At 40.4% G+C, this 23,196-nt stretch overlaps 1 protein-coding gene across 1 annotated transcript; it reads left to right on the forward strand.

Annotated features, from left to right (window-relative positions):
• Window positions 1-12: 12 nt before the first annotated feature.
• On the forward strand, window positions 13-14,926 carry LOC108897642 (synaptotagmin-5). Its single transcript, XM_018697366.2, has 6 exons — window positions 13-3,419; window positions 5,427-6,430; window positions 11,655-11,826; window positions 12,956-13,122; window positions 13,257-13,472; window positions 13,636-14,926. Exons 1-5 carry the CDS (start codon window positions 3,398-3,400, stop codon window positions 13,404-13,406), a joined length of 1,515 nt encoding a protein of 504 aa, XP_018552882.1. The 5' UTR covers window positions 13-3,397; the 3' UTR covers window positions 13,407-13,472; window positions 13,636-14,926.
• The last annotated feature ends 8,270 nt before the right edge of the window (window positions 14,927-23,196 follow it).

The following is a 23,196-nucleotide window of genomic DNA, read 5'->3' on the forward strand; positions in this document are numbered from 1 at the left end:
TAAGTATATTGATTGCTTAATAATAAAATTATGTATTCCAGAGTAATTGGAATTTTTCCTAGAATCTAAAATATTACCTGAATATTGAGCTAAATATATCGCTGGTGTCATAACAGCTGGAGAGGATCACAGAAAGCCCATAATTTGGTGGAATCAAAGTAAAAATCAACCAGTGCCCAAAGTCTTGAAGTGATCAGCACCTGGAGAGGAGGTAAAAGCTCTGACACTTGAAGTAACTAGCATTTCTGAATAGATTACAGACATGCTGCAATTCATTCCACCTTTCTTTCATTCTTTTTTTAAGTAGTCACAAAAACATGATGAAAAGGCCATTTTGTGCTCGTATGTCAACAACACAAGTAGCTCATTTTCTTACCATTCACATGCAGACAAATCACATCCCCAACCTGTGCATAGACACAGGTTGGGGATGTGAGAAAGGTGATCAGCTCTGGCTCTGCTCAACACCTCCACAACAGAATCAGTGTAGGGAGTCATTTTAATCTGCCACTGAGTGATAGAGCTTTTCGAAAGAAGTCAAGCTAATTGAGCCGATGAAAGAAATGCTCCTGGAGCGAGTGTTTCTAGGCGCAGCTGGTTTGCAGGTACATGGCCGTGTGGCATATAGTACCCAGGATAATATACTTCCAGTATGAGAAATGATGATCTCTAGAAGGAAGACCATCAGAGCATTTTCTTATTTTATAAGTACAGGGGCTCCTTTTCATGCAGTATCACTCATATATTTGTTAAACATATATGTAAGTGATGAATGGAGGAGGTTTGCAGCTTGATCCTCTGTTGAATCTGGTTTTGTCCTGCAAATACACTGAGTTTTTTTCTCAACTATTCACCAGATATACACAAGTGCACACATTAATCTAGTGAGAGAGGTATAAGGCCTCACCTATTAGCCATACAAAGAAAAGTGGTCACCTCATCTGTCTTTCTGTTCTTCTTGATGTCGATTCCAGCATCAAGTTTCCTGTTTGGATTCCCCGCAGGTTGGGGCACCATAGTTTACAGACTAGGAAAACACTGTTGATCTTAACAAGACTTCCTCATCAATCAAATCTCTCTTTTACACAGGCCAACAACATCAGCACACACACACGCTAACCCATGGAAGGTGTCTGGTGGTCATTTACATATCTCTTTCTCTATAAAGCAAACATGAAGCTCAAAACCTATCATGTCTAAGAGAAGAATAGTGCTGCAAAAATACACAGAGGGTGAACTTCAGACCTAAATGCTGACTTACTTACTTTTTACTCTGTCTTACAAACAACTTTCTCTCCTAGAAATGATGTCAATATACAGCTTACTTGTTTCCACTGGTTATGTTTTTATGAGTAGCGTAATTGCTGCCTGGATTAGCTTCACTGGCGATGTGTTTTCCCTGTGTGTGGCTGACATCAAGCAACAACTGCACTTTGATTAAGGTTAGGGAAATACTGTGGTTCTGGTTTAAAGTTAATAAATAAACACACAGTGTGTAATGCTTCAAATCACTGTTGACCTTTTCAAAATTAAACCAAGAGTGACATGTGAGCACCTAGACATACAGTGTGTTGTCAGTGCAAACACATTCAGGGTGTACATTTGAAACATTTTACAAATACATTCATTAAAGAATATCTTGTGAGTCATTGGTCATACCAGATTTGCAAATGCCAAAAGCTTGTCTGCACCCAGGACAAAGTCTGTACTACTCCTAGTTTATCTGATACAGTGTGTTGCAGGGGAAATACAATCATGTACATTATTCATTGTTTAAAGGCACAACTAAACTTACAGAGAATATGCATGTTTTACAGAAACTGCAAGTCTTTGTAAAGCAAATAAGCATTTTCCCCATAATAATATTATTATTTAAGGTCGTTGAAGATATTGTTCAATTGGGTTATGGTTAGGACCTACAGAGACTACAAGCCTCTATAAAACTAGACCCATGATTGTGAGTCCCATGACAACTGTTTAGATGATCAGATAAGGTCCTGCACACACACTACGATTTGATATACTGAATTCAACTGCAAAACATACAATGGTAGCAGTATGAGAGAAACGCACAAATGTTAGTGATCATATGAGGTGTTTTCAGTATGCTGCTGCAGAATGAACAAACTTAAAAAGTAGTGAATTGTCGTTGCTCTGAACCCTCCTCTGATGAATCACTCGCTCAGATTGGCTCTTAAAAATAAAAGGTTATTTCAGTCCAAATGAAAAGAAAACTGGAGGAGGGGGAAAAGAGCCAGTGCATCCTCACAATGTATAGTTCTTTGTATGTGGTGAGGAGTGACTCACACACTGTTTTGTTTGCATGACCTTGTGGTGGATGTGTAGGTGGGAGATCCAACACAGTGACCTGTATGTGACCTGCACTCTTACAGGAGATACACACATTTTCACCATAATGACTATTTTTTCATGATTATAGGTCAACTTTTTAATAAATTCAATTTTGCCACAGTTCTGTAATGATGCAGAATAAAGCAAAGGTGTCTGATGAGGAGTGAAAAACAATGCACTGGATAATGATGAAATCTCTAAAGATCCTCATCCACTTGTCCTCTGCATATGGCAGATGCACCTTTACAGTCCACATATTGTTGACATACATTCAGTAGGAGGCATTTTTTCAACATTACTATAATCCTTCCTGCTGCTGTCAGACTCGACAACCAGCACTGCTCCCAGTAGACCACATAGTCACCTGGACCATTTCACTAGGTTCTGCACTTTAATCCATCCCAATAAAACAGCTGCTATTAGTCATTCACTGTGTGCAATACCATTTTCAAAATGTGCAATATCTGTATTTAGTTCACTCTGTCTCTATGTATATAGTCCTGTGTATATTGCTTCTTTGTTCCTATTTTTATTACATTGTCCTGTTTGTACTCTTCTTATGTTGTATATTTTTTACAATATTATCTTGCTTATACCTTATCATTTACTCGTATTTATGCCTTTTTTCTAACTTTTTTCAATCTGTGATGCTGGATTATCTTATCATATTTTAATAAATATAAATCTTTTTGGCAGTAAATCTGTTAAGAAAAACGATTATGTACATGTGTGCATATGTGTGTGCTACAATCAGCCTGTGGCAGCTGTTTATCTATCGTTTGGGCTTTGGACACATATGGGACCTATAGGCCTAATTACCGTCATAAAGTGACTGTGAGCGGCAGCACTGGTAGGCTGAACTGTTCTGAAGAAGGCAGCGGACCCTCTCTGCCTCCAACGCACAATCACCGCGTCTGAAATGTAAGCTCAGTCACCCGATGAAGCTATTGGCTGGAGGGTTCCAGATCCCTGCGCACTGCCGATGGACCGCTCTCATACACAGCGCTCACACTGACTCAACACACTCATCAAACCGCATGGGACCATGTCGCAGTACACTCTGGGAGGTAGGACACCTTAAATGTTCTTGTCATTGTGTAGGTTTGACTCCTTTTCTCTACTTTTACTCCTTTTGTTTGATCTGCAGTCTCGGTCGTTGCTTTGGTTGTTGTTGTAACTGTAGCTTCCTTGTGCACGTCCAGTTTTTTTAAAGACGGGGAAAAATGCAAATATCAGGATCTTGCACAGATTTTATTTAAAAGAACTAACACTGTTAAAGGAAGGTTATGCATTCAGCCTCAGTTTAAACTGTGGAGAGAGGTTGCAAGTCACTGGCAAGGTGTCCCTGTTGCTGTTTGTTCTAGATAACTTTGTGTGAATAAGGACCAACAATGTTGTCGACAAACAAATCAGATTATTCCAGCCAAAGGTTAGAATAAGCTTCATACCCTTTCTGTCAATAATTACACGACATGCCACGTGTTGTTATTACTGCATTCATGGTTAAATAAAGTTTACCAGCAGCCTGTCACATCACAAACTGCAGCAAACTGCAGACACATCATTCAGGACTAAGAATTCAGCACTAAATGCTGATTTGGCTCGGCTCATGTTTCACCATTACCTCATTTGGTGTAGTGTCCACTGCCTGGTCAGTCTGAGTCATAACATAAAGTGATGCCCTCAGCCTTTATATTCTCACATCACTGCAGCATTCAGCCGACTCTACTTTCATATCTTATTGGAGGTGATGGAGCTGGATTCTTTAACAGGCTGAGATGGATCTACGCTGACATTTAGCAAACACTGCTTGATAGTGATCTAATCTTTAGAGAATGCACCTCCTGAACAGTGCTTTTACTGTCTTTTGTGATGATGTGAGGATTCATGTATATTACTTTGTTAAGACACACCCTCAGATTGTCAGATGAGATTTGTGTTTTTTCACTTTCTGGCCCCTGATTAAACAAATCAGTTTTTATCAAAGATATGATGCACCTGAACTGAAAAGATCCTTAACTATTTTAGGCTGATTTATAATCACAACCAGCATTCCTCCCTAATAAGTGATTGATTTTAGATAGTAATTAAAACGTAAAGGTTTTCACTGTCATTTATTTTCATTCTCATCACTGGTTGTTTACCTCGTTATGGTCACTGGCTGAAGCTCACAGGTCTCCAATCTTTTTCCTTTTTTTTTTCACCACTGTCCTCCAGTGTGTCTGATGCATGAGTCATCCCAATACACCCTCATTATCTGACGTTAAATGAGCATCAGGGTCCAGCTTTAACAGCTTCAATCTCAGTAACTGTGGCAGCTCCATGATGATTTATGCAGACAGATTATCAAACCAGAGCTTTATTTTGAAATTCTATTCATGATTTCATTTTTTTAAATACAGGAAAATGATCCAAAATGCATGAAGGATATTTTTAATAAGTATCTGATGTTGGTAGTGTGAGATGAAATGACTTATCTTACTTTTGATTGTAATGTTTTGTGGGAATACAGACAACATTATAATTTAAGTGATTAAAATCCTAATACGCACCATGAATGTGTAATCAGCTCAACTGACGAATACAAACACACACGCACACACATAAAATTGAATTGCCAGGAAAATTGACACCAACGCATTGCATGTGCTCTGCTCCTGCTTTGGATCAAAGCAGCAACTGCAACAATATCATTTATAGGGTTATGATTATAACCCCGAGACATTTCCTCTTTAATCTCATCAAGGATGCAGAGAGCAGACACAACAAGATGATATTTAGAGTCAGATGTTGTAAGCTGTCTTGTAATGAAATTGGCTTCATTGAAAAGCTTTCAGATTTTTTTTTCTTTTGACTGACAGGTCTGAGAGGTACAGAACTGATTTGTCAGTTTGTGATAATTATACTGTCTTAATCTCTCTCTTTCCTCTATTTTCTCTCTATTTCTCTTTCCCAGTTGCTTTCTATTCCCTGATCACTCACAGATTCACCCCATCTCACTTTATCATGCTCCTTACTAATCCCACTAACACAATATTAAACCCTGACCTCTTTGCTTTCCTCTGTCTGTCTAGTTCACCTGCAGATTCTGCTGGCTGTGGGTCTGGCAGTGTTCTGCTACTGCTTGGTCCTCGGCTGCATCCTTTGCTGTCGCAGAAGGAAGAGTGTTTCATCTGAGGACAAGGAAGCAGTTTTCTTGACTCCTCATCCTGCTGAGAGTGTGACTGTGACATTGACTCAGTCTCCGTGTACGCAGCCTGTTAAGCAGCAGTATGAGGAGCTGGATGGAGATGTGTTGGAGTTTCCCTCCTCTAAAAGCAGCTCTTCTCCCTCTGAGGATGACCTCACTGCTCTGCCCTTTGACCCCAGCCCTACCAGATCAGCTGAACTGGTGCAGTCTCCCGGGTCTTCTTTCCCAATGCGACGCCTCAGCACCCCGGTCGTTCCTTGCTCACCCAGTAAACCTCAAAGTCAAAGCAGAGCCTCTTTGCCCTCCCTCACCAAGCTGAATCTGGTGTCCAAATCTCGTCGGGCGATGGGTCGGCGAAGCACCGTGAGCGGTGAAAGTTTTCTTTACAGTGAGAGCAGTCGCCTGACTGCTGGTGCTGCTAAAGCTCCCGTCCAGCAGGGGGAGCCCTGTCTATCACAGTATGGCTCAAACTCTCTCTCCATCCCCTCAAAGCCTGCCCCTCTCCTGCACTTCTCCCTGCTCTTCTCCTCTGCTTGTGGCACCCTGATGGTCAACATCCTGGGGCTGTCGGGGGCCAGTCGAAAGCGCAGTGGGGTGTTTGTCCGAGCCAGCCTCCCTCCACTCTGCCCCTCCCCTCAGCAGGTCGCCTCTCGCCGCCGTAGCCTCAGCCCAGACCTCCACAATCAGAGCTTTGTGCTGCAGGTGGGCTCTGTGGAAGAGCTGCGCACCTGCACCTTGAGACTGGCTGTCTACAGCAGGGACTTCTCAGGCCTAAGAGAGGCCGGGCTGGGGGTGGTGGAGCTCCCCTGTGAGCAGATGGAGTGGGAGCCCGACATCACCACCACCTACACCAGGCAGCTCAGTCCAACTAAAAGCAAGTTGAAAAAGGTATATGGTGATTTCATTTATTGTATTGATGTGTGAATTACAGTTAAACTTTCAAGAGTGTGTAGAATAAGAAGACCAACAAAAGTGTAGTGAAAAACACTGTAGACAGCAGATTAGAGTCAATTGTTGTTTTAACCATCACCACACCAAAACCTAATTGATTTAATGTAATCTGACTGAATTTAACTGGAAGTTCGTAGTCACTACTTGAATTCAGAACTGTAATACACACAAAGAGTTGGCAAAGTTGGGGTAAAACTCCTGCCAGCGGTCTCTCCTGATCAACATGCAACATGCTTCAAGGGAATAATCTGATATCCAGACATCCATTAGACATAACACTTATCGTCTGACGGTCACAGGATGGCCGGAGCCAATCCCAGCTGACATTGGGTGAGAGGTGGGGTACACCCTGGACAGGCTGCCAGTCTATCGCAGGGCTGACACTCAGACAACCATTCACACTCGCAGTGGTAACTACGGGCAGTTTAAAGTTGCCAACTAACCTCATGTCTGTGGACTGTGGGAGGAAGACAGAGTACCTGGAGGAAACACACGCAGGCATAGGGTGAACATACAAACTCTGGCTGGAGTTTTTCAGGTGGCAGTGAATGTGTAAACTCATGTTTTAACCCAGAAACTCATTGCTATGAGGCAACAGCAGTAACCACTGCACCACCTGCACCTACAGGCAGTAGCTGGTTAGCTCAGTTTAGCACACAGGAGGAAACAGCTATCCTGACTCACACAAAAACTGATGACCAGCATCCCTAGAACTCGCTAATGGACTTAAGCCTATGGATTAAATAGATGAGATGTAACATGTTAATTAGTACATTTTAGAAGTGGTTGTGAGGTTTTGAGGCTAGCTGTTTTCCCCTGTCTCCAGTCTTTATGCTAAACAAAACAGGCTGCTAATCAATGGCATTGATCTGCCCATCTAATTCTTGGCAGGAATGAGAATTTCCCAAAATGTGGAACAGTTGACCACAGTTGCTTTAAATTAAAAGAAGTGGTCTCTCACACAATAAGACACATTCTTTCATTTTGATTCGCTGGCTTAATATGCAGCCTGGGGTGCTCAGGCAATGAGGCTCTTTTTCTGGTCGTTATGGGTGCTGTCAGATCCAATCAAAATTTTGCACGGGCCTTAGACCCATGGCTATTTAAGCCTGACCCAAACAGGAAACAAAGTGGGTGAGGGTGTGTGGACCAGGGACCTAGTATGTGTTGGGTCAGGTCCTTGAGTTTTTCAGGCAGCCATGCCCACCCGATGACCTTAAGTACAAACTAAAGCAGGTTGGACTATGTGTTGCATGTGTGTCTGAGGGTGGGTGGTTTTTAGTAGAGGGGTGGATTATAACTCCTTTTTGGGCTCTCCCTGTTCTTAATGTATGTTCCATGTAATTTCTTTCAAAAATCCTGCATTGCCAGTTGACGTAACAGTTAGAGAAACTACACACGCAGGCTTATAAATAGCACATATCATGTTTTATCCATGAAGGAATGTAGCATCTAATCAGCTCACCCATTAGCCAGTTTTCCACTGTTGTTAGTCATCGTGACATTGTTGTTAGTGACTGCAGAGCAAACAAGCAGAGTGCGGCAAACTGGCAGTGCGCCCACGCCGTGCCCTCTGCGGCTCTGTTGAAACACTGCCAGAGGGCATGAATAACAGACTTTTGAAAGAGGGGGGTCCTGATGTTTCAGTGGACATTACTCAGTTAGTCACGCTGATTTTTTTTTTTTTTTTTTTTTTGGGCAAAATACACATGCTGTGTGCTTGGTGGGTAGGCCAGAACCATTTCTCCCATTTTACAGATAAGTGAAAATCAGAGTCCAGTGTGCTTTACAGCATCACCTTCCTCCTCCTCGGCTGCTGGGCATGAATGCGAGTAACTATGTAGATGTGGAGCAGGAGGTTGCTGAGAGAGAGCAGGGCTGCTTAGCAATCTGGATAATTGTTTAAAGAGTGGGTGAATATACGGAGGCTGTGCAGTAGTGACTCCATCTTTTAATGTAGCCACTTCTGGGATTTATAGTAAAACACCAGGCTCTGTAATCAGTATAATGGGACCAGCCAGGGTATTGATGATTATTTATCTGCATTACATTACTTGTTTTGATGTTTTTATGGGAACTGGGCATGACAGCAATTTCAGGACTGCAGATTTTAGCTCAAGAGGAGTTGATCACAACATTGCTTTTTGGTTGCATTTTTTTTTTTTTTTTTTTTTGGTTAGAATGATCAGTTTTAAGCAAACTGCAGAACTGAGAATGACAGTAATAATGGTAAAATGGTACAGTGACAATAGTGATACATACATGGCACCATATTTTGTCCAAAACAAATATTTTTTTATGATCTGTTGCTGCATCAAGCTTTAAAAGCAGAGCATCATGAGAATCCCATCGATTTTGGGTCCCTGATCTATAACTGAGATAATTCTTTGGGTAGCTAAATGCTCACCTTTTATCCTGGGTCGCTCCTTTCTGTCAGCCTCACACAATTTTGTGCAGGGTCCTAGCATTAAATTGGCTTATTTCAGCTTGTGGGCTGATAGTTTAAAAAAAAACAGTTCTGTTTTACTTTGTTTGATTGGCAAAATGAAATGAACTGAAAGTCACAGAAGACTGTTGAGTTGGAGTTTGCTAATCAACATTACTAACAATCATTTCACTTTACAGAAAGCAGCCCCCTCCAGAGTGCAGAGTCTGCAAAACAAACTCAACCCTGATAAACCATTGCAGTATCAAATTGTTATGACCAGCCTGTTTGCAAAGTGTTGCCTGCTAACTTATCCTGTAGGCAGAGAGCGATATTAACAACCCACTGATTCACACTATAGCTTTGTTTTTTTTCTTTAGCAACTCAGAAAAATATCTGGGTCCTTAGCTTGCTCAAGGTTTGATTTTATTCACCAATCTCTAGCTCACTCATGCTCTTATTTCTTGCAGCAACACAGTCTACTTGTATATAAAGTCATTTTCCACTTGTAGTGAATACAGCATTATTATACATTTTTATGGTTATGTTAAGGCACTCACAGCACTTTTTTAAGGTTTGGGAACGATGGAAACCACAGTGTTTTTGTTGCCTAAACCTAACCTAACAGACAGGAGACTGGATGCAAACCCTGGTCTCAGCTGTCAAAATGCTGCACTTTGTATGTTTACCATCCTCCACAGGAATCCCTGTGTGACTGTGCAGTAAACATAAATGAACATAAATGATTTTTGTCACCACAGTGTAATTGCGAAAACAATTTAGTATTAATTTCCAGTTGACAAGGTTGGGTGAACAGTTTCCCTGATCCTTGATGGCTACTGGAGACAATGTGGACAAGCGCTAAGAAATTAATAATGCTTTACTTATAATAATAGTTGAAAGAAAGTTGAAAGAATGTTAAGAATACAAACACACCTGATGGGAAACAGTCATCTTACTGAATATTAATGATATGAAAAAATTGGATTGGAAAAAGATTGGTGCAGTATTTCTTCCTTGCATACATACTGTAGAGTGCTGTTCAGCAACATTACACCCGCTGTTACCTCTTGTGGCCAGAAGTTATATTGCAACAATACTGATGAAAAGTGTAGCCTTATCATAGTTGTCAGTCACCGATTCCACCACAATCTTTTGATTCACTCTTTTGTAAGTAACCTGGAGGTTAATACCACCTGAGAAAATCTGGAGGGAAAAGCTAAATTTAGATGCATTATACTACAATATGCTAAGCTGCTGAGTGCCTGATAGATGGAGACTGGGCTGTTGTACTGAGCAGCTAGTATAATTGAGTGTGTATGTGAAGTTGTTTCTCATAGAGTGTGAATGTTCAGTCGATCATTGTTACATAAATAAAGGTTAAATGAAGTAAAACCAGAGGGAGAAGGTTTGGAGATCACTGGATGACTCATATAATCAGTCTGTTGGGTCCTGTTACATAACCCAATATATCTGGAGTGAACAGATTTACCAGATATTATCAGAAGAATGGACTTATGCAGTCCCATTGCTAGTAAGTTTTATTTCCAACTATACTGTGCCCTTTGTTTTACATTTGTTCATGTAGGTATTTTTTTAGGATCTAACCTCTAATCTTATAGTCCCTTCTGTGTCAAAGATAAAGTGGGATGCAACACATTTTTTTTCTTTTCTGTCAGTGTAGTATACCTCCTCCCCAAATTTCTCTGATTCTGCCATCAGGGAACTGCCTCTAAGCAGCCTGTAAGTGACCAGTACCAGCTGGAAACTGTTTGCTGGAAGGTTGAAAGACCTCACTTTCCTGAAAAACGAATCTCTGGCAATAGCTTAAAGGTTTGTTTGGCAATGTGTGTTTGCAGAATAACATCTTTAAAAAGGCGGTTGAAGTGTGAGTGATGGTCTCTGAGGCAAAGTGCTAGTGACAGACAGAGGCAGTCAACCGAAACTCACTTGTTGGATGAAATCGCCTTCACACTCTGCTGCCCGGCTTCAGCAAGTCGCTGGCGGGCTAACACTCAGCCAGTTGAGAGCAGACTGTGACTCACCAGACCCCAAACAATGCTGCAAGCTAATGAGATCTGATATGAAATCAGATGGAAATTACCATCATACTTAAACATTAGCTATTACCTTTAACCAAAACGCCTCAGTGCATGAACGTCCATTATTTTAGGACAGATAGTCAACAAAATCCTCCATCCTGATAGCTACAAAGAATGATCACGAATATTACAGATTAACTTTAAGTGACTGAAAATGTGATACAGATTAAACCCAGCTGAGCTCCTTACGCAGGTAATTCCAAGATGCCTCATGAATAAAAACTGATTATATTATGGAAATATCCCTCAGATAAAGAAAATCTGATTCAGATCGAAACTCTTCACTTGTTTCTTTTTCTTTGACAGGCAGTGATTCACTGAAAATCCCACTGATGGGAATTGAAACATTGATTCTGACAGTATCAGTGCCTTGATTAACTCTTTCACTGACAAAACTATAGAAGCATATTCACGAGCATGGGTTAGATTCTAACCATTAGAACATGGGATTTAAGTGCTTCACAGCTTGAATCTGCTCTATTCTCTTGTTTTCTTTTTCTTGGTTTCACTTCATTCCCAGCCTCCCAAAGGATGAAGGGAACATCTGCTGGGTGAAAGAGGACTTTCCCTCCTCTTGCTGAATTTCTCACATTTTTTCTTTCTCTATTGGTTTCCTTCTCAATCCCACTCTCAGAGTGTGAGTTCTCAGGAAACACTGGGTCACAGGAAGAGCTCTGTGTGTGTGCCGAGGGCTTTGGGCCAACTGTTCATCCTGCTGCAGTACCAGACAGTGGCCCAGCGCATCAAGGTGATGGTCCGAAAGGCTGAGAATCTGGCCAAGCTCACGCGTATCCCAGGAGCTCCAGGTGAAGACCAGCAGTTACTACAACAGTAAAATAAGCTGTTTGTTGTTGCCTCACATAATGTCCCATATGAGTGTTTTCTGGTGTGGTGCAACTAACAGCAGCATTTTGTTGCCTTTACAAAGAGCCTGGCTAGCTTCTCCCCTTGTTTCCAATCTTTATGCTAGGCTAAGCTAACTGTCTCTTGACTCCAGCTCCATGTTAAACAGACAGACATTACAACACTTTGATCATAGCATCTTTTTTTAACCAAAAAAGTAAATATGTGTATTTCCCAAACAGTCAAACTCAATCTCACCTTGGTTGTTTTCATGGCTGTAGTTGCCAATATTAACTCCACCAGCAAGCTTAATATTGCCATTAGTGCGGCATAGTTTTTAACTGCAATGCACATGAACACACTAGCTGACATGTTAACTTCTCATCTTGCCTCTGTCTGTATTCTCCTCTATTGCTCCAGTCATAGTCAGACAAACTGGTTCCCTGACTGGTTTGAAGTATAATCAGATTAGGAACCGATCAGCCTGGTGTCATTTCCCCTCCCGTCTGTATCATATCTCACTGCATCTGATTTAAAGCTCTGCTTTGATGATGCCAGTGATGAGAGGAAGAAGCAGAGGCTTGTGTAAAAAGAAAAAAACAACTTAATGTTTTGGTTTCCTACACGTGGTCAGTTATGTGTTCCTTATGAGTTTCAAGATCAGATGGGTCCTAAGTCTGTGAGAATGAATATTCTTTACAGATGCATGATTCTTATCTGACAGTGACACATTGCTTTTTAATTTTAGTAAATCCAATTAGCATGCAAGAATGGATTTACAAGGGAAATCATATTTCCCAAGAGACGATGCCGATTTAGAACAGAGACAGCGGAGAGGAGTTTAGAGAGGATTATGAGGCTGTAAATCAACATGTGTAGACCATTTCATATCAAGTTAACAACACAATACACAGCAGTCTTTCTATGGGTGCACACACACCAACACCAACCACAAATGTTCATGTGAATGATTTTGCTACTTCTTGTTATTTGTTAACCCTTGCAAAAAGAGGCCATTTAATCTAATTATGACATAAATTTTATATAATTGGAATACAATCATGACTGTGGATGTAATTTTTTTCCCCACAGACCACTATGTTGTCATCAACCTGCGTCAGGATGGGAAAATAATTGGTACCAAGGAGACCAAAGGAGCTAGTGGTCCAAACCCTGTCTGGAATGCTCCATTTCTGTTTGACCTGCCCCCTGGTGACATCACTCAGCTGCCATTGGTCCTTGAATTCATCGTCATGCAGGTAAGTTCTACATTCCTCATATTCAGTACATATTAAACAGAGACATGTAGTTTTATGTGACAAATTTATATGATACTGACAAATAAATATCTCATTATTTCTCTTATTTTTAATCTGGTTATCTGGATCTACAGGGCCGCCTCTACACAAAGAGCAGTATTTTGGGCCGTGTGTTGATTGGCAGCGGTGTTTCGGAGGCGGGGCAGGGACACTGGAAGGAAATGTGCAGTCGGGGGCAAATAGAAACTGCTCGCTGGCACTCCATCCAGTCAGATGTTCTGTAGAACTGATGGACAGATTGGGACAGACTGCACCCACTGTCCCTTTGCTGCCTAGCGAATGTCCAAGAGGTGAAGTATTTATTTTAGTCTCTTTATTTTTTGTTCAGTAGTGAATATTTGGTAACTATGCTAAGTTTGATAGTTGTTATTCATCAACATGTTTGTGAATTAAATAACTGGTAATGCTGTTTTGAGGAAAGACAATATCCAGATGGTCCATGTGTATCTACAGGGCTGTAGCGGAAGAAGCACTGACCACTGTACGGAGAAGGGATGTGCAGCAGTTTTCTCCATATCAACGGTATTCTGCATCCCTGCATCGCCTTTGTTATTATTTCCACTGTGACTTCTGAAAACTGTAGTCTGTAAAACTGTATCATTCTGGATGTACTGTATGCAATTTGTGCTGATGTTGTAGTACTGTTTGTATTGTGCCCACAGGCTACAAACATAATGTTCAATAGAACTTAACAAAGTTGTGGTGCATATACTGTATGTTACCACTCTGCCTGTGGTTTGCTGTGGTGTATTACTGTGCCAGTATTTGTTCACCAACTGTAAATACCTCTCTTGACTAAAACCTTACATTTAGTATGAGACCGATAGAATAGCCTCACTTTGTGTGGTATGCCTGCTGAATTATTGTTTTGTTTTGTGTGGTTGCCGAAAAGGAAAAAGAAGTTCTGCCCCCTTATTAGCCACTGGAATTTATGCTGAATATGCAGTGGCTTTGTGATTTTAAAGTCATTACAGCTTAGTTTTATTTATATTGTCTGATGCTCATTTCTCTGCAGTTGGCCGCATGATGCAAACTGATAATAGCTGAAATAGATGTGGTCTATTTTAGACATACTTGCATATAATTAATATGAGGTGGTCAAAACTACGTAATGAATTAAACCATCCATTATTCAGTAAGTCAATTGATGCCAAAGCCAGAAACGTATATAGATACACTATAGGGAAGAGAAATATGTCTTTTCCCCCTTTTTAGCCAAAAGACACATTTATATTACTTTTTCATTTAGATTATTATATTGACATTTGTCTGGTCTCCTATTGTCAGGATTAAAAGCTGCAAGGTCAGTACCACAGTGCCCAGACTAAAGATGCAGGAAATACCTTCTTTATAATATAATTCTTTACAATCCTTTCAATATTTAAAAAAATCTTTTTCTGTAAGAATGATGTTGTAGAAAATGTAATGTGTTACACATTACACAGTACACACTTAACTTTTTTTGTTTCTAAAAAGGGATTGTTGTGTTTATATGTGAAGTATATTGATCATGTTGATGCCTGCTGGTGGCATGTATTGTCTCAACTGTATATGAATGTCTTTGCTTTTAAAAGGGAATAGTTTGAGAGAATTCAAAATAAATCAATATATTATATAAAGAAATGTGGGTAATACTTCAGAGACTCTGGCTGTGATGAAGTCAGAAAAGTTGCAACAACAGTGAAACCTGTCTTGACAGCACTTTTAAGGACCATTAGCTAGCCCAAATATGAAAATTAAAGGTTCAAACCCATCACATTCATGAGCTATACTGGCTTTTTTCAGATATTTTATGTCACAGTGTCATAGTTTTCAACTCCAATCCCTCCAAAAAGAAAAAAAATTATGAAGGCATAGTCAGAAAATAATATGGCGTGATTACTTTAGTAATAGCAGATAATGGAAAAATACTTACAGAGAAAAAACGAATTTAAGTGTTTTGGAAGAGACAAACAATTAAAATTCATCAACTGAGTTCATCAATAACTCACAGTAACAATTTCATGGGAATACAAAACAGTCTGAGGATTTCATAGCTTCTCTGTAACCAAGACAAGAGTGACTGCCCAGGGCCAAGGCAGCCCATTTTAAACCCATTGCCCCTCCCACCAGGCTTAAGAAAGTAAAACAAACAAACAAACAAAAAACAAGAACAACAAAACATTTTTTAAGCCCTATTAAACAGAAATTAACTGTTTTTATAAATATGTTCCTTCACCCAAACAATGTATTTGCTGAGAAAATATAAATATATATATATATATATAGTGGTTGAGCCGGAAAGGCCACGAGAACATCATATTTAAAAGCGGATACCCGCTGTGCCCGTGTTTTGCCGACCACGCCCACCGACAGACAAGACAGACATACTCCAGGTAAGCGATGTGTTTGAATATTTGCGTAAATGGACGTTAAACTACTAATTGTGCCCCCCGGGTGGCTCTGCTGAAACAGAAATGGAAACGAGATACCTGCACAGTTTGTTAAGTGCTAAAACAAGAGGGAACGAAGCAAACATAAGAGGTTTAGATGAACGAGTTTGTGAGCGAGCGTTACCCGCAGGCAGTGACGGAGTGTCGTCACACTACTTTCAAAATGTCTGTTGTTTCAGATTGGCTTTGAATTGCAATGCATCATACTTGCTTATACTGTAATTTTTTTGAGGAAGACTTGGAACATCTAACCTAGAAGACAATTAACGCGGTGAGGGCAATGATACAGTAGCCAATTTTACACGTATTTGTGTTTCCTCAGTCTTCAAAAGAGAAATGGTCTTGGAGCAACATTGGCCTCAAAGTATGAATAAACCTGCTAACATGCTGCTAGGGTATAATGTTTACTATGTTCACCATCTTACTTTAGTGTGTTACCAGCTAACATTTGCTAATTAGCTTTAAACACAAAGAAATGTTAATGTTAGAAATGATGGTGATGCCACTGAGAGGCAGGTGCTGGAGCTGCTCCAGAGAGAGTGAATAACTGGTCTCCTTGGACAATATGACAGCCATTGTGGTGATTTCATGGACTTGTGGTGACATTTTCTGCTCCACAGCTGGAGGAGTGGCAAGTCAATAAAACTTAATAGGATGTAATTTTTCAAATTAAAACTCCCACAGAGATGGTCATTAAAACTGAGTGATAGTGGAACAACTCCAAAAACTGTCATCCAAAGATACTGTCTTGCTGCTCTGACGGACAGTCATGCCTATAGATATTGGACTTGTGGAACAGCACAATAGAAATTCTGTTTAATTCCTATTAGTATTCCCATGACAGAGGCAAACCTTTGCCTTTGCCCTTCCTGGTGGATTTTTCACCCTGCCTGTATTCACATCATCTGGTCCTGACAGAGATGTGATAAATGTATGCTTTGTGACTATATCTTTCAGGCATTATTTCCTGTTCACAGTGGGTGACATCCTGTCCCGATAGTTATAAATATCCATAGGATGTGCAATCCAAAGGCCATGTAATCTAACCCCTGGGGTGATCTTACGTCATATCAGATCACCAAATAAATGTAACTCCCACCACACACACACACACATACTAACAGTACACACACTAATGCACACACCCACACAAAAAGTGATGCCTCTGGTCCTTGTGAGTCAAAAAGCCATCACAATGTGTAAAATGTGGAAATTTGTATCTCATGGGCCCAGCTGGATGGAAGACACATTCTTGCACTTAATTACACCCATCATATCAAGTCATGCTTCCTCTTCAGCCTTTTTTCTCTTTCCTTTCAGTACAAATTCATGGCTCCTTTCCTCACTCTGTAATTTGTACCGTTTACAGGCTTGAACCATCACCTCTGTCCATAAAGTGAGATCCAGAGAAGCTCTAGATGTGCTTGATCTTACTATAGAGGGGCAGGTGGTCAAGTGTGTTTTTTGTTTCCCTCACCCATCTGTATCTTCCACTTAAGTGTAGACTTAATAAGATAAGGCAGTATAATAAAATGAATCTATAATACAGTAACATTTACATTAAAAAATCTCCTGTGACTTCAAAATACTGAATTGAATGGGAGCAAATATTTTCCAAAGACGCTTCTGTCGTGCTTGGGTGTTAAATCCTTTAAACATGAAAGCACAAAATACTGCACATCCTGTTTAGTGTAAAGGATGTGAAATAAAAATCCTGGCATGAGGCTGTGAAGCATTTGATGCAGACACGCCTCCCTTTCTTCATTCCTCTGATCTGCCCACACTCCTGGGGGAGGCTAACTAAATGAGACTTTGCTGATCTATCCACTGTGTAGTCTCTTCTCTGTGTGGGCCTGCAGCGATTCTGCCGCTTTTACAAACAGGTTTCCCGCATCAGTTGCTGAGAAACAGAACATTTAACACTGTTTCTTAAAATGTCAAAGTTTGAAGGTGAAAAAGATGAGAAAAAAGAGGAGACTTTAACTAAAACAAGCCACTCATTATCAAGGGTTTCTAAATTTTAACTAATGACTCTATTAGGAGTTAATAATTCAACAAGTGGTGATTTATCAACCAGTTTAAGCCATAAGTGAGAACAGTTTTTGAATTATCTGGTTTTGAAAAGTGTGCTCCAGCAGGCTGCAGTCAACTTCATCTGGTAAACCCCTCCGAGAGACTGTACTCTAAAAAGCGACCCCATAAGTCGTCTGTGCAGCAGCTTTTTACAACACATAGTTAGGTTTTATTGTTACATAGTCTCCTGTGGCCAGAGTGATGATAACAGGAGCAAAGGAGAGAGTCAGCTGACATAGTGTAAAGAGCGAGAAGGTCCGTGTTGGGGGAGGGTTGGAGTGGATGGATGGATCAACAAAACACAGGACTTTAACACAAGAGATTGCTGTTCGACAGCTTTTGAAATCAGCTGTCTGTTGTTTCGTCCATCCATGACCAGTCCACAACCTTATGTCTTTATTATTGTAACCATGAATGACCTATATGGTCACTTAGGTACTTAGGTACGCACCCTAACCATTCGACTATTAGGTCGCCCAGGTTGGAGGACTTTTGACTATTTGACCTTTGACACTCTGGAAAAGTACTGCAGAGCATTTGAACCACAGTCAGTGGCTTCTTCTAATGTGAAATACTAATGAGCATTGTATGAATGACTTGATTAACATATGCAACAGCTGAATTGGTGGTTTATTACTGTTTATAAATGACTTAGTTTTCAATCTAATGTTAAAGCATTAATAAATGATGAAATGAATGAATAATTATCCTATTAATTATGCTACAACATTCATCAAACTGCTCATTATTTCCTCACATACTGTGCGTCAACACGATAGAATGGGTAACAGAGAGAACTGGTGTAACAGGTTCAGTTTTGTTGTGCTGCAAAATGGTGCACTTGTCCATGAACCATAATAAAATGTTTCAGATTCACTCTTGTGAGAAATCAGTTATGCAAAATAAAACTACCTGGATGCTGACTGCACAGAACACTATGTTCTTTCCCATACAAAGACAGAAAAATAAAACAAATGCTAACTCTATCCGGTCCAGTAGGCAGCAGTCCCCAACTCACAGTCCCTAAACAACCCTCTGTTTGTCTGGCTGTCGACTGTGTTTTGGCACTATTGATCCACATTTGCCAGCTGGTCTACCCGTGTGTTCACCTGTCTTGACAGCCGTCAGGGAAGCAGTCAGTAGTAATTCCCCACAGTAATAGTGCACATAAGATATTGACAGTTTTATTCATTCGTGTGATGGCGCAGGCATCACTAATGGCTTGTGTGGGGAAATGTCTTGTGTAGTTTATATAATGTGGAACATTAGCATAGACAACTATCATTGTTAACCACTGAATGTGGCTAATGATTCAGGAAATAATGACCTCCAGCCTTACAGAGTCCTAACATCTTCCACACTGCACTGCAGGATGTATCCGTGACTCACTCCTTTAGTCTGATGCTGCATCAGTTGCCTTCACTAGACCCACGGTCTGACATTTACTGCCTGTCACTGGGCACCTGCTTTCATCTGAGGAGACAGCAGGGCCTTTCTGTTCTGGGGTGGAGGGGACGTGTCCTCCTTCTCCACGATACTAAGCTAAATTGGATGCTGAGGCGTGCCACCTACACGTTCAAACCAACTGTTTTTCAGCACTGCCATGACAAAAAGATTAAAAACTTTCTCTGTTTTCTGTAGGAACACAGAAAAAAAAGACTGAAAACAACTTCCCACACACTGTCTCATTCACTACTGAGTTCCTCCAGACTGTCATGGAGGTTTAATGATAAAATGACCACAGCAGTTTCACAAAGCAAGGGGAAAGAGGAAAGCCTCCTTCTTTTTTGAAAATAAGCAAATCTTACAGTGAAAATCAAGCGACTTAACTTTAATGTCAGTCAATCCACAGCTTTGCACCAGACTGAAGCATATTGTCAGATACTGGATGTTTTGCTGTGACATTTAGTACAGATATTCATGTTCCCATCAGGATGAACTGTAATAACTTTGTTGGGCCCTTGGCTTTTCATCCAGTGTCATCATCAGGTCAAATTTCATTTGTATAATATTTCAGCGTAACACCAAATAACTGCAAAACAAATGATATTCCCATCACCATCAGTGCTTTTTTAGCAAAATGTTAGCATGCTAACATATTAAACACAGAGACCATGGTAAAAATGATCCCTGCTTAACATTTTAGCATTGTCATTGTGTTTGAGCACAGCTGTGCCAAAACACAGTCTCAGGTATGAGCTTACATAGATAAATAAATTGCAGAGCTGTGGATATGACCTCAGTGCTATTGTCCACCTGGAGGCTGATTCACTTCACATGTATCGATGGTGCTCTGCCTCCACTCAGCAGCCAGATTAGTAGCAGAGGTGTACCCCAGGCGTTTTCTGTTGTTTTCCCTAAACTTCTAATCCAGAAAATGTCACTGAGTATTGTCATTTTAAAAATAATTTATGGCCATTTTTCCACCTCAAGTTCCCAAAACCCTCAGACATACAGAAAACAGAAGCTTCGTCTTTACTGTTACTCCTCTTCATTAGAGACAGATTTGTGTGAATAGTTTCTGTGTCTCTGAAACAGAATATTCTATCACTGTGTGTTTTGCATTGCTCCAACAGAGCAATGGCTGTGTCCTCAGCACTCTGAGAAAAAATCCCTTTTGTATCAAAGCAATGCAAAAGTATACACAGTTTATTTCACATAGTCTTCTGATATGATGAATGTGTTAAGTGTTTTGAAGAGTGGACATTATATAGAGACAAATGACCACATAAACCACAATGAACTCAGTGTTTCAGCAATAATGATAATTTTGTTCTTCTCTAAATTATTATATTTATAGAAACTGTTACAAGGCATCTGAGCAAGGCTTTCCATGAGAAAAATATGTTTTACTGTCAAACAGTCAAAATTTATAACAGCACTGTTTTTAATGATAAAACAGCACACACCAAGCAAAACAAAGCAACTGACTGACGTATGATTTCTAGGCCAGAATGTGAGAACTATCTTTGACCATGATTGATGATAAAACTGCTTGACTGTTGCCCTCTAGTGGATCTGTGGGGTAATGCACCTGCCTGAAAGATTAACAGTAAACCTATAAAGCATGATTTTACTGTCGAGATGCTTTCTGGAGCAGCCAGAACCAGGTCACATCAGCATGAGTCAAAGTCAGCTGTAGAGGTGTGTGTCTGTGTGTGTTTGTGTCCTTCTATGCACAAAATGAATGAAATGAAATGATTCACCAGACAGAGGAAAAGTGGTTTCTGGTTTCCAATAACTACACACACTCACACAATGAGTAGATGGCTTTGAAGTAAATAGCATCAAAGGCCTGGCTGCCGCTCTGAGTCTCCAGGTGAAAGCTGCTGTCTCCACCACAGTAATACAATAATGCCACATTTGAGCTACATTATGTCAAAACAAACACACCCTGCCTCTCTGCTCATTGAGGGCAAAATTCTACACGATTGTGCATATAGGTGGATGTTACATGCAAGGCAATGTGTGTGCATGGAGCTGTGTGTGTGTGACTGTCAGCCCTCACATCTGGAGCCCACTACAAACCTGGTGGAGGATCAGAGAACCAGAGCTGAGATCAGATCTGCCTCTTTTTCTTTATTAGAACTCTCTGTGACCATGATTAATGAACGCCCCGTCTCAGTCAGACCAGCTTTCACGCCTCCTTGTGCCAGCACTTTAACCCGTACATCTCAAGTTGCTCTGGGCCCTGAAATCACAGCCTGGTCAGAGGTCTAAAGTCCATCAGCACTGGATCAAACGCTTGCTGGATAAAAGTGGACAGGGATGCCGTTCAGACTGCTGGGAGTGTGTAAGTGGGGACAGGCGGGGAAAAAAAAACATGTTAACATATCAACACTATTACAGCCATGGGTTTTTGAAGACTGAGTCAACCATATAATGTGAACTAAATAAATTTCAGAAAGGAATGAGGGGCTTTACAAAAATGACTGGTTCCCACCAATCATTTTTGAGGGGGCTGAAACTTATGTTTCACTTTTTTAAGAGTAACTCAACACTAAATCCACTTTTTTTGAGTTGGCAAATTACAGAATTTAAGAAAGTATTTTTGGCTCTGTCCACCAGACCCCCAAAAAATCTGTGAAAACTCTATGACGCACCCTGGAACAGTCTGCCCCTGAGCTACGAGACACATCACATCATATTCACACTCCTCCTGATTTAAAGGAAAACTGCAACACCCTCCCCACTTGTATCTCAAAATAATAATTAATAAGAGATCAGACTATGTTGTAGCCTATGTGAGAATAGAATATCAATCTGAGATTGGAAAAAGCTCAAACATCCTTCCCTGCTCTCCCTTTAGAAAGACTCAGAATGTACTGCAGACACAACATGTGTGTAACTGTACACAGTATATCTGGATACACAGATCTAAACTGCACCAAACTGTCCCTGCTGTGAATTTAGTGGGACAGCATGGCGTATGACTGCAGCTGCAGGGAGGGCTGGTGAGAGCTACAATGAAGATGTGTTAAAGACCACGAGAGCCAAATATTCCAGAGCAGCTGGACTCAGTGTGCCTCTCTCTTCTCCGTGTAAACAATGGACCAGGCAACGTTAAGCAAAAACACATGACACTCGTTTCTATTCAAACTATCTCCATTGTTGTGTTTGCTGACAGCCCCTTCTGCACGAAACACTCCACAAAAACTCCACAAAATGTTGGGAAGGTTTGAGGATGCTGTGAAAGGGTACTATTAGTGGTGTTTCAACCCTGGAGAATGTCCGGGCATTCAAGGACTATATTTCTCAGGCTGGGGCCTCGTTCTCTAGATGAAAACTGAGACTGTGCCCACATCCAGGCCAGATTAGAATTATTACCTGAATATTATAAAATCTGTTTAAGTCCAAAATCTGAATGAATGGTTTTCCTTTGATGTTCATAAAACAGAGATTATCTTTTCTTATACAATATATTCTGAGTGAAGAAAAGATACATTATTGCACAACCTTTCACATTATTTTACCATTTTTCTAGTTTTGCAAGTAAATAACTTTTAATGGAACATGATATTGTGTATTACTTTAATTTACAGTCTCAAAATTACACAGATGCTGTTTTAAAATATCCACAGAGCAATTCCATAGCAGCAAATAGGGATTAAATGCCTTGCTCTGTGGTACCATGGCAGCATTTAATGAATATGTTCATTTTACTCGCTTACTTTATCTGTTCAGATTAACAGCTGTCTGGTGTCAGGGATGTTATCCAGTGGCCTTTGGGTTGCAAGCCCATTCATATTGTGATAATCGTCTTTGTGGAGGAAAGAGAAAACTGAAGTTCCTAAATACAAAATACAAAGGGGTGCTACAGGACCTACATGCCACTCTTAAAGTAACTTCAGAGTCAGAAATGCAGTTTTCCAGCAAATTAAACTCCTGAGAAACGTAAAACATAAAAATCTATACTTATTCTTACATCAGATGTCAGCTCTGTTAGACAGTTAACTGTGGGGAAAAAAGCCAGAGGAGAAGGATAGCATGGAACAAAGAACTGATCAGT

The sequence above is a fragment of the Lates calcarifer genome, linkage group LG2 (assembly GCF_001640805.2).
Source record: "Lates calcarifer isolate ASB-BC8 linkage group LG2, TLL_Latcal_v3, whole genome shotgun sequence".
In the NCBI taxonomy this organism is placed as follows: Eukaryota; Metazoa; Chordata; class Actinopteri; family Centropomidae; genus Lates; species Lates calcarifer.

Excerpts from the sequence above, each read along its gene's own strand:
- LOC108897642 (XM_018697366.2), top strand. The coding sequence starts at position 3,398 with ATGTCGCAGTACACTCTGGGAG. Across the intron at positions 11,827-12,955 it reads GCGTATCCCAGGAGCTCCAG|ACCACTATGTTGTCATCAAC; the intron begins GTGAAGACCAGC and ends TTTTCCCCACAG. Across the intron at positions 13,123-13,256 it reads TTGAATTCATCGTCATGCAG|GGCCGCCTCTACACAAAGAG; the intron begins GTAAGTTCTACA and ends CTGGATCTACAG.